Genomic DNA, 14,459 nt, shown 5'->3' with positions numbered 1-14,459 from the left:
AAACCGTTGACGCCTACTGCTCCATAACACCTGGTGTTATTATCTTATTTGTTTTCAACAGTCTCTGTTCAATGTAAATTTAGCTGTCTATATGTTGATTTTGAATAAAAAATCTCATTCGACATTTTTTCCCTCCGGAATATTGTGTTTATGCACATGTCCCTCATAAATGGTTATTAAACTGAAGTTTTTATTCCAGATTGAACAAAAAGACTGAGATGACTTGTCTCCCTATCCACATGTATCAGATACAATTGGCGAGCAGTGCTCGGCATAAACGTGGGCTTTGACAAGACAGATATCTGACAAAGGTAGAACGCTTAAACGCATCAAATCTGAGTATTCAGAGCGAAGTCATGTTGACAATGTACAAAAAACGACACAAGCCTTTGGCCATGTCTGAAACAGCATAGAAGACGGATGTGTCTCGTATATTGTACAAGGAAAATTCGTTCAGACAGCAGTCTTCCAAATAACTCTATGGTCAATTTCTTATATTCAATAGCAAACCAACGCGGCATGATGGCGAGCGATGTGCTATCGACATCGGGGCTTCAAAACCATCTTCGATGCAATCGTATGAAATTACAATCTAGCTGCATAGCTTGTTGGATTAAACTTGTTACATCAGTTCACAAGGTTAACCTTGATAATCAATTGATGGGATAAGCTTCGTTACACCAGATTACTGGATTTAAACATGTCACACAATATCGCGAGGTTAAAACATCTTACACCTGATTACGAATTTAACATTTTGAACTCAGATTACGGGTTTAACCTTATCACATTAGATTACGTGATTTTAACTTGCTACTCTAGACTACGGGGCTATACATCTTGCACGAACGCTACGAGGTTAGCCTTGTTACATTGGATTACGAGGTTTAACCTAGTTACACCAGATTGCAGGTTCACACATTGCTACACCAGATTACGTGATTAAATCTTGTTACACCAGTTTAAAGGGTTTATCCATGAAACGTCAGATTAGATTAAGGGGTTAAACCTTGTTACGGCAGAATAAGGGATTAAACCTCGTTGCGGCAGAATAAGGGGTAAACCTTGTTACGACAGATTATGGGGTTAAACCTTGTTACCGCAGATTAAGGGGTTAAACCTTGTTACCGCAGATTAAGGGGTTAAACCTTGTTACGGCAGATTAAGGGGTTAAACCTTATTACGGCAGATTAAGGGGTTAAACCTTGTTACGACAGATAAAGGGGTTAAACCTTATTACGGCAGATTAAGGGGTTAAACCTTATTACGGCAGATTAAGGGGTTAAACCTTGTTACGGCAGATAAAGGGGTTAAACCTAATTACGGCAGATTAAGGGGTTAAACCTTGTTACGGCAGATTAAGGGGTTAAACCTTGTTACGATAGATTACGGGGTTAAACCTTGTTACGGCAGATAAAGGGGTTAAACCTTATTACGGCAGATTAAGGGGTTACACCTTGTTGCGACAGATAACGAGATTAAACTTTTTTACGTCAGAATATTGGACTTAACCATGTTACGTTGTAGATCAATTTCCCTTGAAGTAGCAGTAAGTTGGATTTTGTTTGAATACAAGCCTCAAATCAAAGAAGAAAAGAACTAAAAAGAAAGTAGAAAGTGAATGCATCCTTTAACGTTGTCAAAATTCTAGTAGCGTGCATTCAAATAAAAACCATAAATCGTAGAAGAACAGTAGAGAGAAAATAAAGGACGATAGCAACGGTGGCCCTTTAAAATAGCCCAAAATGTGCTATAATTCATTTCTCATGAAACAGCATGGAGGAGGTTTTCATTAAGATGTAGTAATTTTAGCTATTGAATGGTCATTCTGTCAGCATGCATATCTTTACGGGCACACAATGGTGTCATTAAAATGGATTAAACACAATTATTGAAATGACGTGATGTCTCAGAAATTCTCACATGCATGAACAAAGCCTGGTACAAAGTAACTTTTATTCGTTAATGCCATTTCTTTGTTTGGAAATCCAATATTGAAAATGAAATAGATTGAATTACGGGGCTGTGGCACTTCCTCATCCAGAATTTGACATTCCTTTCGACTTTTTTGGAGATTTCTATCGCCGTCTCTTAGGTATCAACACAACAGGCCCTTAGCAAATCTGACGATCCTAGTAGGACAAAATAGCTGTATGATGCTGCTTTATTAAATTTTGACTATACTGTATCAAACTCTCAGTAGGTAATTAAAGGTGCGTATACCTTGTGTTCATTTCATACAATACTTCTCAACATATACTAGAAGAAAAATGAAAAAAAATCATTCGATAGTTACTATTTTACATGATTTTTTGATGATGTGTGTTCATGGTGCGGTTTCTCGATTCTTTCATCATTACTGAATATATAAAGATTTGTGTTGTCTTTTGTTGTCCTATCACAAACGGTGTCTGCGTGTGTGCCCTATTCTGACATCAGTAGCAGCTCTTACTCTCCTTAACATTGACCCCGTCAAGGTGTTTATTGCCCTTTGATGAATAATATTTCTATCCTGAATAAGGGCCTGTGTGGGTTGAGCGTTTTCTAACACTTCTCTCTAGCTCGTCGCACAAATTCTCGATTGGGGACACATCTGGACTGTATGGTGGCCCATCAAGAACTGGAACATTGTTTTGAGCCACAAAGTAACGACAAACCCTAGCAACATGGGGCCTCGCGTTGTCCTGCTGCAACATTGGTTGTGTTGATGGATAAGAGTTTCCGTTAGGCAAGCGTCAGAATATCGCTCACCACGACGTCGATTGACACGTTGTCGTCCATCTAACCTGTAAAGCGTAAAGCGAGATTCGTCAGTGAACAACACGCGTTTCCAATGGGCCAAACAAAACCAGTTAGGTTGGCGTCGCCTCTGCGTGAGTGGCCGACCAACATAGGAACGTCGTCGTTCCTGGACACACTGGCCAAGTGCCGACGTCCCTCTGACTCTGACACGCCCAACTGAACTTGAGTTTGTTGTCTCATTTACACCATATTGCTAGGCGACATGACGTTGCGAATGCCTCTGCATCATCATAGCAATAGTCCCACCCCTATCACGTCACTCAAACGCGGATTTCGCTGTGCAATCGCTTAGAAAGGAAATGTTACGTAGCTGATCTGTACTGTTCCAATGTTCGTTTTTTTAATGATTTACCTGAACATATGTTGCAAGTGAATCCCGGATGCACAGTTTCTATAAAGAATCTGCTGAAAGCATTGAGCGTCGAGCGGGGTCACGGTCAACTGAATTTTGACTGAAGAACATTTATTTCATCGTGAAATTTAATTGAATTTAAACAAAATTGTTTTATTTCCTCCCGTTTATTTGCTCTTTTTTATTTTTTGTTTTGTTTTTTATTTGTTTTTGTTTTGTTTTTGTTTTGCAATCACACTGAACCTCTCTAAATATATAATTGCGTAGTCATTAAGACAGTATTTTGACTATATTTGATCATGCACCAAATACATGTTATATCTGATGGTTGTATTTCATTAAGGATATTGTGTTTTGCATTCCCAGCGCTGATGTACCGTGGTTGTCTCCTGTGACCTTGTATTGCGGTTACATCTGTTTTGTATGTGCATCCCACGCGGGTCCCACAACAGGAAGTGCAGCCAACCTACATTAAGAAATGTGTCGAGTGGGGGAGAGCAAATCCATAATTTGTAGGAATGACACGCAATCGAATTTCCGATTGTCGATGATTTCACTTTGGTCCAGAACAAACAGTTATAGTTTACAGGTATCTGCTATGCTCTATTTCACCGGCGGGTTATTTCAGTAATTACCATTGAGCTGCTGGAAGCAGTTTTAGAATTCCGATAATTCCATAAAAAATATGATAAACCATTATACAAATCGCATGCAGATTCTTGTAGGAGTGGTAACACTTTGCCAACAACTCTACATTACACCGTCCATAATCACATAGCACTATCGAACGCTAATATAACTTGGCCATTGTCAGGCCCAGGCGTTAGCTCTACATATGATGATAAGTCACCGCTGACACCGGCATGACGTGGGCAGACTGCAATTGCCACCCCAACAGCTGATGTCACGTGATAACATGCGCTCCTAATTTCCTAGAACAGTAAATGTACTCTTTTTGTAGGTGTACAAGCGTGTGCGTATCTCGGTAATATTGCTATTTAGATACGGCTCTAACATATCGAAAACTTTATATCTACACTACCACAATATCGACCTTATAAAAAATATCCTGTAACATTCTAACGCATTCATATTTTCAGGCACTTCTGTGATTTCCAAATATCCCTTTATAGAATGTGAATCCAAAAACATCTCTGGCGCTGGTAGCACCTGACGCTAATTGGTGCATACTGTATCCCGGGGCTGGCGGAGATGAACGTAGGCTCCACACCAAGTGCTGACAGAGCACACCCAGGCTAAATCACCACAATCAATACACGACCAGCGCCAACAGGTTAACGTCGAGATTCTGTGACAGAGGACACCGACGTGCACAGCGTGTTTGTCAGTACCACCACCGCGTGCATGCTTGTCGGGTGGACATTAGCCACGCCAATCACAATCCCTATTCTTGTCTGACGTCACCATGCTGTGCAACTGCTAGTGCAACTGTTAGCTTTAAAGTTTTTTTTGAGGATTTTAATAGCCGAATCTTAAAATGGGCATCACAGGTAAGTCACACTCCATCTATTTTATTACTCATTCTATGTTTTTGTTTAATTACTTTTAACAGAATTTTCTGTGATTGGTTTCAGGATACTTATAACTACAACAGTGTCTGTTTGAAAATCGCTGTTAATGACACGATATAATTATGTACAGCTGGGTGTTTTTTTTTACATTTATCCCCACCGTCCGATATACTTGTCGAATCGGAGTTTCTATGAGCCAGGACCTTTTCTTATCAGACCAAGTTCTGTTGACTAATAAGTGAATAGTTTAAATGCAGCCAGCTGTTTAGATAACAGAAATTATATTTTTAGGTTGTAAGAAATATATAAGTATCACATTACAAGAGTATAATTGGTGTCAGTCTGTTGGAATGGTTCACGTGCTGAAAGTGATTATACCTTATTGGTCAGGCGGATTTTTTCAGCTGTTTTTTTTTTGCCTTTATAAAACTCAGCAACATTTTAGAATTGATATTTTGTGACATAGTTGATTTTTCATATACATAATCAGGTTGTATATCACATTAATACAATTCACGAGGAATTTACAGCAACCTTTTAACCTATGACGAGGAAAAGTCGGTTACTAATTGCCCTTAGTAAGTGTTTATTTGTCTGTATCATGTGCTCTGAGAGTTCAGAACTGCGCAGTGACCATTCTCCCCTATGTCGTGTTTAAAAAGACACGAAGAGATCCTTTATCAGACTTTCGAAATAAGGTTATGTATATTCGTATGGTACATGGAACGATAAAAGAATCTATCAGAAATCCCACTCAAGGGAATTCCAATGGTTTCGCTCGGCGCGTCATGATGGCTAAACCGTTTCATTGAGCAAAGTCGTACGGAATCGTGCTACACGAGCATATAACAACGCCATCGCTTTATATGCCTTTTTTCTGACACGCGAATGACAATCCTTATTTTACAAACATTTACTTAGATATATTGGCACCCTGATGCACTGTTACCAGCAATGATCACTAATCAACACTGTTAATTTCCCGCTAAGTGATTTGGCATAGTATCGTCGTCATCGGGATTAGGTTTTAATTTAATTACATTTTGTTTACTCTTCCTTGCCATTTACCCCCTGTAGAATACTTGTTCCGAACACCACGTACTACTATGCATATATTGCGAAACGTGTTTTCAAATTCAGTTTGGAGATATTGCTTCCAGTTGTTTGTTTGCGTTTATCATATTCATTGTGAAAGCTGAAAGCATGTTATGAAAAAAAAGAAACCTCATTAATGAGTAATTATGCACATGTATGCCACGTTACATTGCACTTATGGCTTGAAAATGTCACGTGATTTTTTTATAGTTCGATTAAGTCACGATACATTGTTGTAAGGTGGTGAACAAACGAATTGGTTGCGATGGGTTGACTGCCACGCCACGTGATATTGTTATGACGGGTCATTTGTGTCATGTGAAGTTGTTGTTACAGGTTTATATCACGTGATACTGCCGTTATGGGTTGAATGACCCGTGATGTTGCTGTGATGGTGTTGACTGTGTCACGTGCCGCATATCTGAATGATCATATAAGAAAACAAAACTTTAGATATCTACAAATTTAGACATGTAAACGATGTATATTTCACGATATCAAAATTAATCTGATGACCATATATCTTTGTTAAAAACAACAAAGAAAATTCCATTTAATGTGATTTTTCTGCTTGGTGTTTTTTGTTTTTTTGTTTTTTGTTTTGTTTTTGTTTTATTGTTTTTTGTTAAATGGTGTATTTTAAATGAACTGTTTTGTCAAGAAGAATAGTTATTTTTGGAGGTTCGGAGTAAACACGGATTCCCTATGGGCACTGAGCGATCTGTATGTGAGTGAAAACAGACTACCAGCTCGAGAGCTACATTGTATGTGTCGTTGTGCGGATATAACCTTATATCAATGTCAATACTACAGCGTTATCAAATCACCTCACGCTAGATCAAGGTATAAAGGTAAAAGTGGCTGTTGAAATATATTGCCAAACTTCCATTGCACTTGATTTTTTTTTGTTCATAGATATGTATTTCTACGCTTTAAAAAGTGAAACAGTATATATACCTAACTATCTATTTATACACAATTTGTGTAATCTTACACAGAGTAGGCATGGCAACATACAGCAAAGAGGGAAACAGATTACCTCAGCAACAAAGAGTTATTTGATACAGGTCAATGGACGACAGCGACATAATCAGGAATCAAGGTGGATATTAAGTTTCTAATTAAACAGCAAGGAAACAAAGCTTCAAAACATCAGCATTAACGTCATCTTGTGTGGATCGTGATCTCTTCATACAAACGGTATTACATGTACGCATGCGTATAATTGATCTTGCACGATTTCCTTTCTAACATGAAATGGAAACCAATAATACAAAAATTCAGTTTATCAGAAGATGAAATTAATTACACAAACATTCTTGACAATATCTTTTCGTCGGGGGTAAGGATAACATTCAAAATGTCGACAATTTTATTAAAAGTCATTCTGTCCTTGACGGCGTTACAAATGGGAGTGGAAGTTTCCGTTTGACGCCATGAAAATGTGACCTCACTTATGGAATTATGGGAACCTACAGCTGAATACAGCAAAGCTAGATGACTTACAACTGTGTTTTTTTCTTAGACTGAAGTGGATTTTATGATAGTTATGATAGAGTAGATATGTTTTGCTTGGTGACTAAGACCTGCTGAAACCCGGGTATTTCCGTTTGTCGAGTAACGTCCTCTGAAGCCCAATCTGATATTCCCACTAGGCGACTTAAGTATATTGAAACCCAATCAGGTCCACCCGGTTTAAAGATTGAATTTTACCTACCGACAAAGAAACTCGAGAATTATGACGGAAATGCCCTATAACGTTTGATATTGGTAGGTCTGCTACGGAAACACGAATACAAAATGTATATGTATACTGTAACTTCGCGGAAGGTTAATTTCGCGATTTCGACATGTAAGCTATACGCGTGGGGCTATTTTTTCGATCAATTCACCCTTGTTTGTAGTTCGAGATTACGCAAATTGAAATGAAATGATACGCATGGGGGAACTTTTCACGAACAAAAGTGCTCCGCGTAATAAGCGTAAATTTCCCCCTCGCGTAAATTTCCACGTTTACAGTATAACATATAAAGCGATAAAATGCTTATCCGAACAATGAGAACATATACAAGAAATAATCAATTGTCATATCATACAAATTTCGATTGAATGCAGGTGTACTGCTAAATAAGTTTTCTTGACTAATCAGAGAACGACCAACCGAAATTAACCCCAAAGCCAGTTCAGACGACTTAAATCACCCATCGGTATCGAATGATGAACCACAAGCTACATAGGAGAATTGTGATTCGAGAACTTAATTTAAGGAATTGGATTCCGAAATTCTGAGAGAATCGGTAACCCTTGTGGAAATGCCTTTCATTTTTTCTGTGATTGTCCACGTTATGAAATTTACATTTCCTTTTTCTTAGTCGCCAAAATTTGGACGAAGTTATTAACTTACTTTGAACATCTGCTCTTAGACACACACATAACTATATTCAGAAATTTGTACATGTTTATAAAAACCAGCAATAGATTTTACGATGTATTAAATTAGTTTTTTTCTCTTCTTTTGCTTTTGAATCCTCGGAGAAAAATGCTACAAAACCATTCAATTGATGACCTTCAGTTTTTTGCCAAATGTTGAACTAAAGTACTTATTTTGTAAAGGGCTTTGATAATATTATTATAACTTGTGCCCAATCCTATTTGTGCTTTGAATCATGGCAATAAGCAATATGTTAAATCAAATCTAAAGAAACAGGGTCTGCTATTAAAAAGATGATAAAGGAACATTGTATCATGGTGCAGACGAAATACTTAAAGAAAGCTTTATAGACGTGATACATAAGGTACACAAGAATGTTTCTGCTATTCAAGTTGTTCCAAAAACTATTATCTAACGCTTTGCGTGTTCATATTCTTTAAAAAGCGATGCATCAGCAGGGGCCAATTCAAATGCTTAAATTATCTATATGAGTGTTATCTAAGTTACTCTTATTTAAGAACATGCTTAGGAAATCATTAGATAATTTCAGGAACGTTCCATATACGAACCTTAAAAAATAAATAATGATGATAAAAAACCTCTTTCATATGAAAAAGAATGAAGTTAAAATGTTTCCTTAATTCAAGGAACGTTGATGACGTCGTGGTCAGAAATCGATCTAGATTAAGATGGTGGGTGTGGTCGGTAAAACAGAAGACGTTTTCCCTTTAGAAACGCATGGGAGTGTGAATCTATATTTTGTTAATAACTTAATCATTAGCGATTTATTTATTATTCAATACATTCCGTTATTATCTTATATAAGACCATAAATGCGATGACCATAACATATTTCCGGAAGTTTGGCACTCAAGCTGGAACGGTAGTTTTTTTTCACTTCGCTATAAAATCTTAATCTAATGAAAACGGAAATTATTTAGTTTGAATCCGTTGATACATGTAGGTGCAAGTTGTAGTGCGTGATTATTTCTGAATTCGGATTCAGGAGTAGAATTTTAAAAAGGTTAAAATCTTTGTGTAGCAAAATCGAATCAGCATATTTGTAGACATTCAATTGTAATCATTATTAGCTTTTTATTTTCGAAAACAAAACTAGTCTTACAGAGGAGATCTTGTTTTTCTTTTGGTGTATAACATGATTTCTGAAATAGAGTTTCTCAAACTGCTGTATTCGTTATTTCACTGAAGTCGGCAGATGTCGCTTTTTTCCTTTTAAGTGGTCTGATAGCATATGTTATAATTCAATATTGCATGTTACAAGCATTTTCATCGGCTTAAACACTTTTTAAAAAGACAATTCATCTATATATGTTATCACGGACTTGTAAGTGGTGCCTTAAAATGATAGTCAAGGTAAAGCTAAATATATTTCATTCAAAGTAAATAAAACAGGCTTAAGAAAATTGGAAAACAAATAAAATGGAGGAAAATGGTGTCACAGGATTGAAAAACTGTTTAGCTGTTTGGTGTGTTGTAAAAGTAGTTTAGTTAACTTAGTTGTGAGGTGTGAAGTTTTCTGTAGCACTAAAAAAACCTTGTTAGAATGTTTGAAGTACGTGCATTAGTTTGGGACTTATGCTATCTGAAACGAGTTGCAAATATTGGACGTAATTTCGTGAACAAAAATGAATTTTGAGTACTGTTGTAAGCTATTGAGTTTAAAGGACTGTATTCTTAATTCTCGTAACCAACATTTGTGTATGGAGCGTGAATCTCGCCAACTTTGTATCAGAAATGTCGCAAACGTGAATCCTGCCCAAGTATTGGCATTTCACATCACTCCTTCGTTTTAGCGAGACAGAGATTGGTGTATATGGGGAACGTTTTTTTTTCTTCGTCTCGCCAAAGTGCTTTGTATACCAAAACATTGTCGACCAAGTTTGTCTGCAATCTTTTTTACGTAAACCTTTTCTTGTAAAGAAAATCAATTGTCAACATGCAACGGTCTCCAAAATCTTTAAAAGAAATCATTATTGAATTTCTGGTTCTAGGTGACAATATCATTTTTTGAGTTTGATAGCCATAGGCTAAAGAAACTCCATAGAAACAAACTGTATCCCTTTACCTGACCCTGATCGACTGTTTTTGTTTGTTTTATGTTTAATACAGGGCGGTACTTTAGCTTTTTAAAAAGGATGAACACGACGCTGAACTTTAAATCAAAATATATATTCACACTATCCATGGAATTTTCGCTTGAGAACTTGATATTAAGAGAAAGAACTACAGACTCTTCCACATTGAGTGAGTATGTAGATCTTTACTTAAAGCGTAAACAATTGGGATACCTTGTAACTAAGCTACATATACATATATACGATAACCTAGGGATTTCAATCGATTTGTCTTAATAACTTTCCATTTATGTATACACCCTAGTTACAATACTGTTTCTACAACCTATGTTTTTACATGTCATTCATTGGCTTGTTACAAAAATCACAAGTTCCGCATAGTACATGTCAACAGCTGAAATTTGCAACACACAGTTCCGAGACATGTATGTTGATAACGACCATGAGGAAGGTCAATTACAAACACCATTATCTCATTCTATTTGCTTTTGCTACTTTAGACGTGTGTGGCACTCATTGCTATGTCGGGTTATCCCATTGTCAACACACCTGTTCTAATATTGAGACCAATACATTACCTGGATTTGACCTAGATCTTCATGGCAGTATTGTCGATGAAGCAATTTTCCCCCTTTAAGAAACACCTCACATTCTTATTGTGCCATTTCAAAGGTTTTCGTGTAAATCAACATTTTGTTACTATTATATCCCCGTTTTATCGAGTGTGAGTTAGAACTGTGTTTACGTTTACAGGTCGGTAGTATCCTCATCAATCAATTAAGACGAATTCTACGTTTTAATGAAATGCATTTTATTGAGCATTGCAATGAATATGTCAAAGCGTTCTTTCGAAATTATCACTCTGGTTTCAAATTAATCGAACTATTATCTTTCGGGAGAGAGTAACTGAAGCAGAGGAACTTCATTTACCACGAAATATCACCGTGGTTGTTTTTATTAGTTTGAATTATGAATAATATTCAAATTTGTAATCAATTGACTAGTGCTTATAAGCATAGGCTTTCAAAATTGTACATCATAGTGATAAATACAATGAACAACAACTGACCTTGAATATACATTGTCATACTTCACATTTGGTATGAATGAGATGTGTATAATTTTGAATTAAATAACGAGTTTGAATACTGGTATGTTAATAATGAGGCTTTCATAGCATGTATTATTAGACAAAAAAGAATCCAACAAAATGATGAAAAAGATTCTTAGATCGTTACAAAAGATACATCGTTAGGATATATTTAAAATCAATATTAGGCTGCAGGAGACGCTGGCGCAGGTAGTTTGTCTAGAGACTAAGGGAAGCATGTTTTAAGGCAAATCACAAAGGCGAATAGATGTTCATCGTTGATGGAATGTCGTATACGGGTACCTTAATGCTAATGATACCTGTATAGTCTACCAAATGAAAGTGATTCTAACACATTTCATTTAAAAAAATCAAAGAAACGTTTCTGAATTAATGTTATCTTTAAAAGTTCTATATATTTTTTTCTGAATGCTACACTGTAGCGTGGCATCGTTTTAAACAGTGATTGGTAATTCTGCTACACAAGGTTGTTTTATCTTATTGGTTAGCACTACATAACCGAAGCATTTTTCTGTTGAAATAAATCTTATCAAAGTTATCCAGATACGGATATAAAAACCATACCGGCAAATATATAACAGTATACTGTTTCATTGTCGGATATTATTATTTCAAACTTTGTATAAAAGACACACAAGAAAACAGCGTCTTGAACTGTATATCAAAACACTCTTCGGTCAACATTTTAAAAGTCAAGTCAAGCTGCACATATTAGAATGTTAGGAACACTCGACGTTTGTCATATAAGAATGTTACCATGGATAGTTTACCTGGGATCTTGTAGCAAGCTTATAGAATAGAATATGTACATGAAAAAAAACAGATGCAGCGTGTTAGTGTGTTACAAAAAAAGACATACGAGGTATATGAAAATTGCATTTTTAAATATAGATTAAGTAATTCAGATGATATAGGCCTATAAGAGAATAAAAAGAAATGCATTACGCATGGGTTTGTCCTTCTAAGCCTCGTCAGTAATTCTAGCTAGATACACCATGCAACTGCTTCATCCTTCTATGACTGGTCAGTGATGCTAGGGACATCATGCAGTTGTTTCGTCCTACTATGTCTCGTAAGTGATGCTAGATACACTATACAACTGATTAATCCTTCTATGACTGGTCACTTATGTTAGGGACATCATACAACTATGTATCCTTCTATAACTGGTCAGTGATGCTAGGGCCATCACACAGTTGTTTCGTCCTTCTAGAGTCCGTCAATGATGATATGGAAATCACATACCTGTTTCGTCCTTCTAGAGCCCGTCAATGATGATATGGACATCACACAGCTGTTCGTCCTTCTAAAGTCCGTCAATGATGCTATGGACATCACACAGCTGTTTCGTCCTTCTAGAGTCCGTCAATGATGATATGGACATCACACAGCTGTTTCGTCCTTCTAAAGTCCGTCAATGATGCTATGGACATCACACAGCTGTTTCGTCCTTCTAAAGTCCGTCAATGATGCTATGGACATCACACAGCTGTTTGGTCCTTCTAAAGTCCGTCAATGATGCTATGGACATCACACAGCTGTTTCGTCCTTCTAGAGTCCGTCAATAATGCTATGGACATCACACAGCTGTTTCGTCCTTCTAGAGTCCGTCAATGATGCTATGGACATCACACAGCTGTTTCGTCCTTCTAGAGTCCGTCAATGATGCTATTTACATCACACAGCTGTTTCGTCCTTCTAGAGTCTGTAAGTAATAACATTTGATAAATTAACGTTGAAACATTTGTGCTCAGATATTCTTTATTTAACCGAGACAGATATTGGTTGATATGGGTAACTTTTTTTTTCTTCGACTCGACGAAGTGTTTTGTGTAGCAACATTTTGTCGATCATGCTTGTCTACATTCTTATTTAAGTAAAACTTTTCCAGTTAAAACATCAATTGTCAACCTACAACAGTCTACACAACCTTTAAAAACAATCATTATTGAATTGCTTTCAAACTTAAACCAGAAATATACCGAAGTCTAGACTCAGTTAGAACTCTGAGTAGGGTCGATAAGGTAACGCATGTCTGAAACATTGAACAATACATTTAGTATATTATAAAGCAAATAAATTGTCTGAGTTAACCCTTTTTTGAATAAGTTTAGATTTCTGACAAATAATGTTCGGCAAATGTATCAAACAATTGTTTAAAACAGTCGTGAATAGTTTACTAATATTTGCTGTGTGGCAGATAGTTTTCTGAAACAATCGTTAGGTCTTTCTTTTCGTTTTTATGGCATACTGCTCAAATGGATAATTTTGTTTTAGATAAAAAAAGTCGACAAAGGCATCAGTGGATGTTTCTATATCCTTGTGAGCTCTTAATTTGTAACTTATGAGGGATTCGGCAACTGAACTTATTTCATTTCTAGTCATAAATAAGAATTTAAAAAGTCGCTTAATTATGAACGCATCAAAAGCAAAACTCTTTACTAACAGTAAGCTAAAATGAAAGAGATATTTCGAAAGAAAGTATTTTGTTTTTTTCCTTTGCATTTGACGCATTTTATCATAGAATATCTTTTGTGGTTGTTAAAATGATTGTACAAAAATACAAATCAATAGCACAAATAAATATGATTTATCAATACATTTCAGATACAGTAAAAGCCGAATTATATTAGTTTACTCCAGGCGGAAAACTTGAACACCTTCTATCATATCGACTTTATACTGGGCGATTTTACGTGAATGATATTCGCTGAAAGCTGAGTACTGAATTAAAATTTCGTGCGCTTATACAATTTGGACGAAACGAAAGATTATCCTCCAGTGTATAACAGAGGTGTCATTAAAGTATGATCAGTTCATATTTTGACTTAAATTCTAAATTTAACACATGTGTTTGTCGATATACTAATGTTTTTAGTTAATCTAATCTGTAGTTTTACCCATATTCAACTTAACTCACTTTTAATACATCAGAGAGAAAAATTGTAAAATGTGCATTTGGTAAAACAGGATTAACTTCTACAACAATAATCATTTATAACATGACGATCTAATTGAACAGACTATAGCCGTTCAACAG

General features: G+C 36.2%; 1 protein-coding gene across 1 annotated transcript in view; it reads left to right on the top strand.

The window, feature by feature from the left end:
- The first annotated feature begins 4,500 nt into the window (after positions 1 to 4,500).
- The window catches only part of LOC117323374 (synaptotagmin-7-like), a 99,265-nt gene continuing 89,306 nt past the window's right edge, over positions 4,501 to 14,459 (top strand). The window contains exon 1 of the mRNA XM_033878551.1: positions 4,501 to 4,665. Within this exon, the coding sequence (XP_033734442.1) occupies positions 4,653 to 4,665 (13 nt within the window). The 5' untranslated portion in view covers positions 4,501 to 4,652. The remainder of the gene's footprint in view (positions 4,666 to 14,459) is intronic.

The sequence above is a fragment of the Pecten maximus genome, chromosome 3 (assembly GCF_902652985.1).
Source record: "Pecten maximus chromosome 3, xPecMax1.1, whole genome shotgun sequence".
NCBI classification, from domain to species: domain Eukaryota; kingdom Metazoa; phylum Mollusca; class Bivalvia; order Pectinida; family Pectinidae; genus Pecten; species Pecten maximus.
The sequence above is the reverse complement of the archived record's forward strand: the minus strand, read 5'-3'. Positions and strand labels throughout refer to the sequence as shown.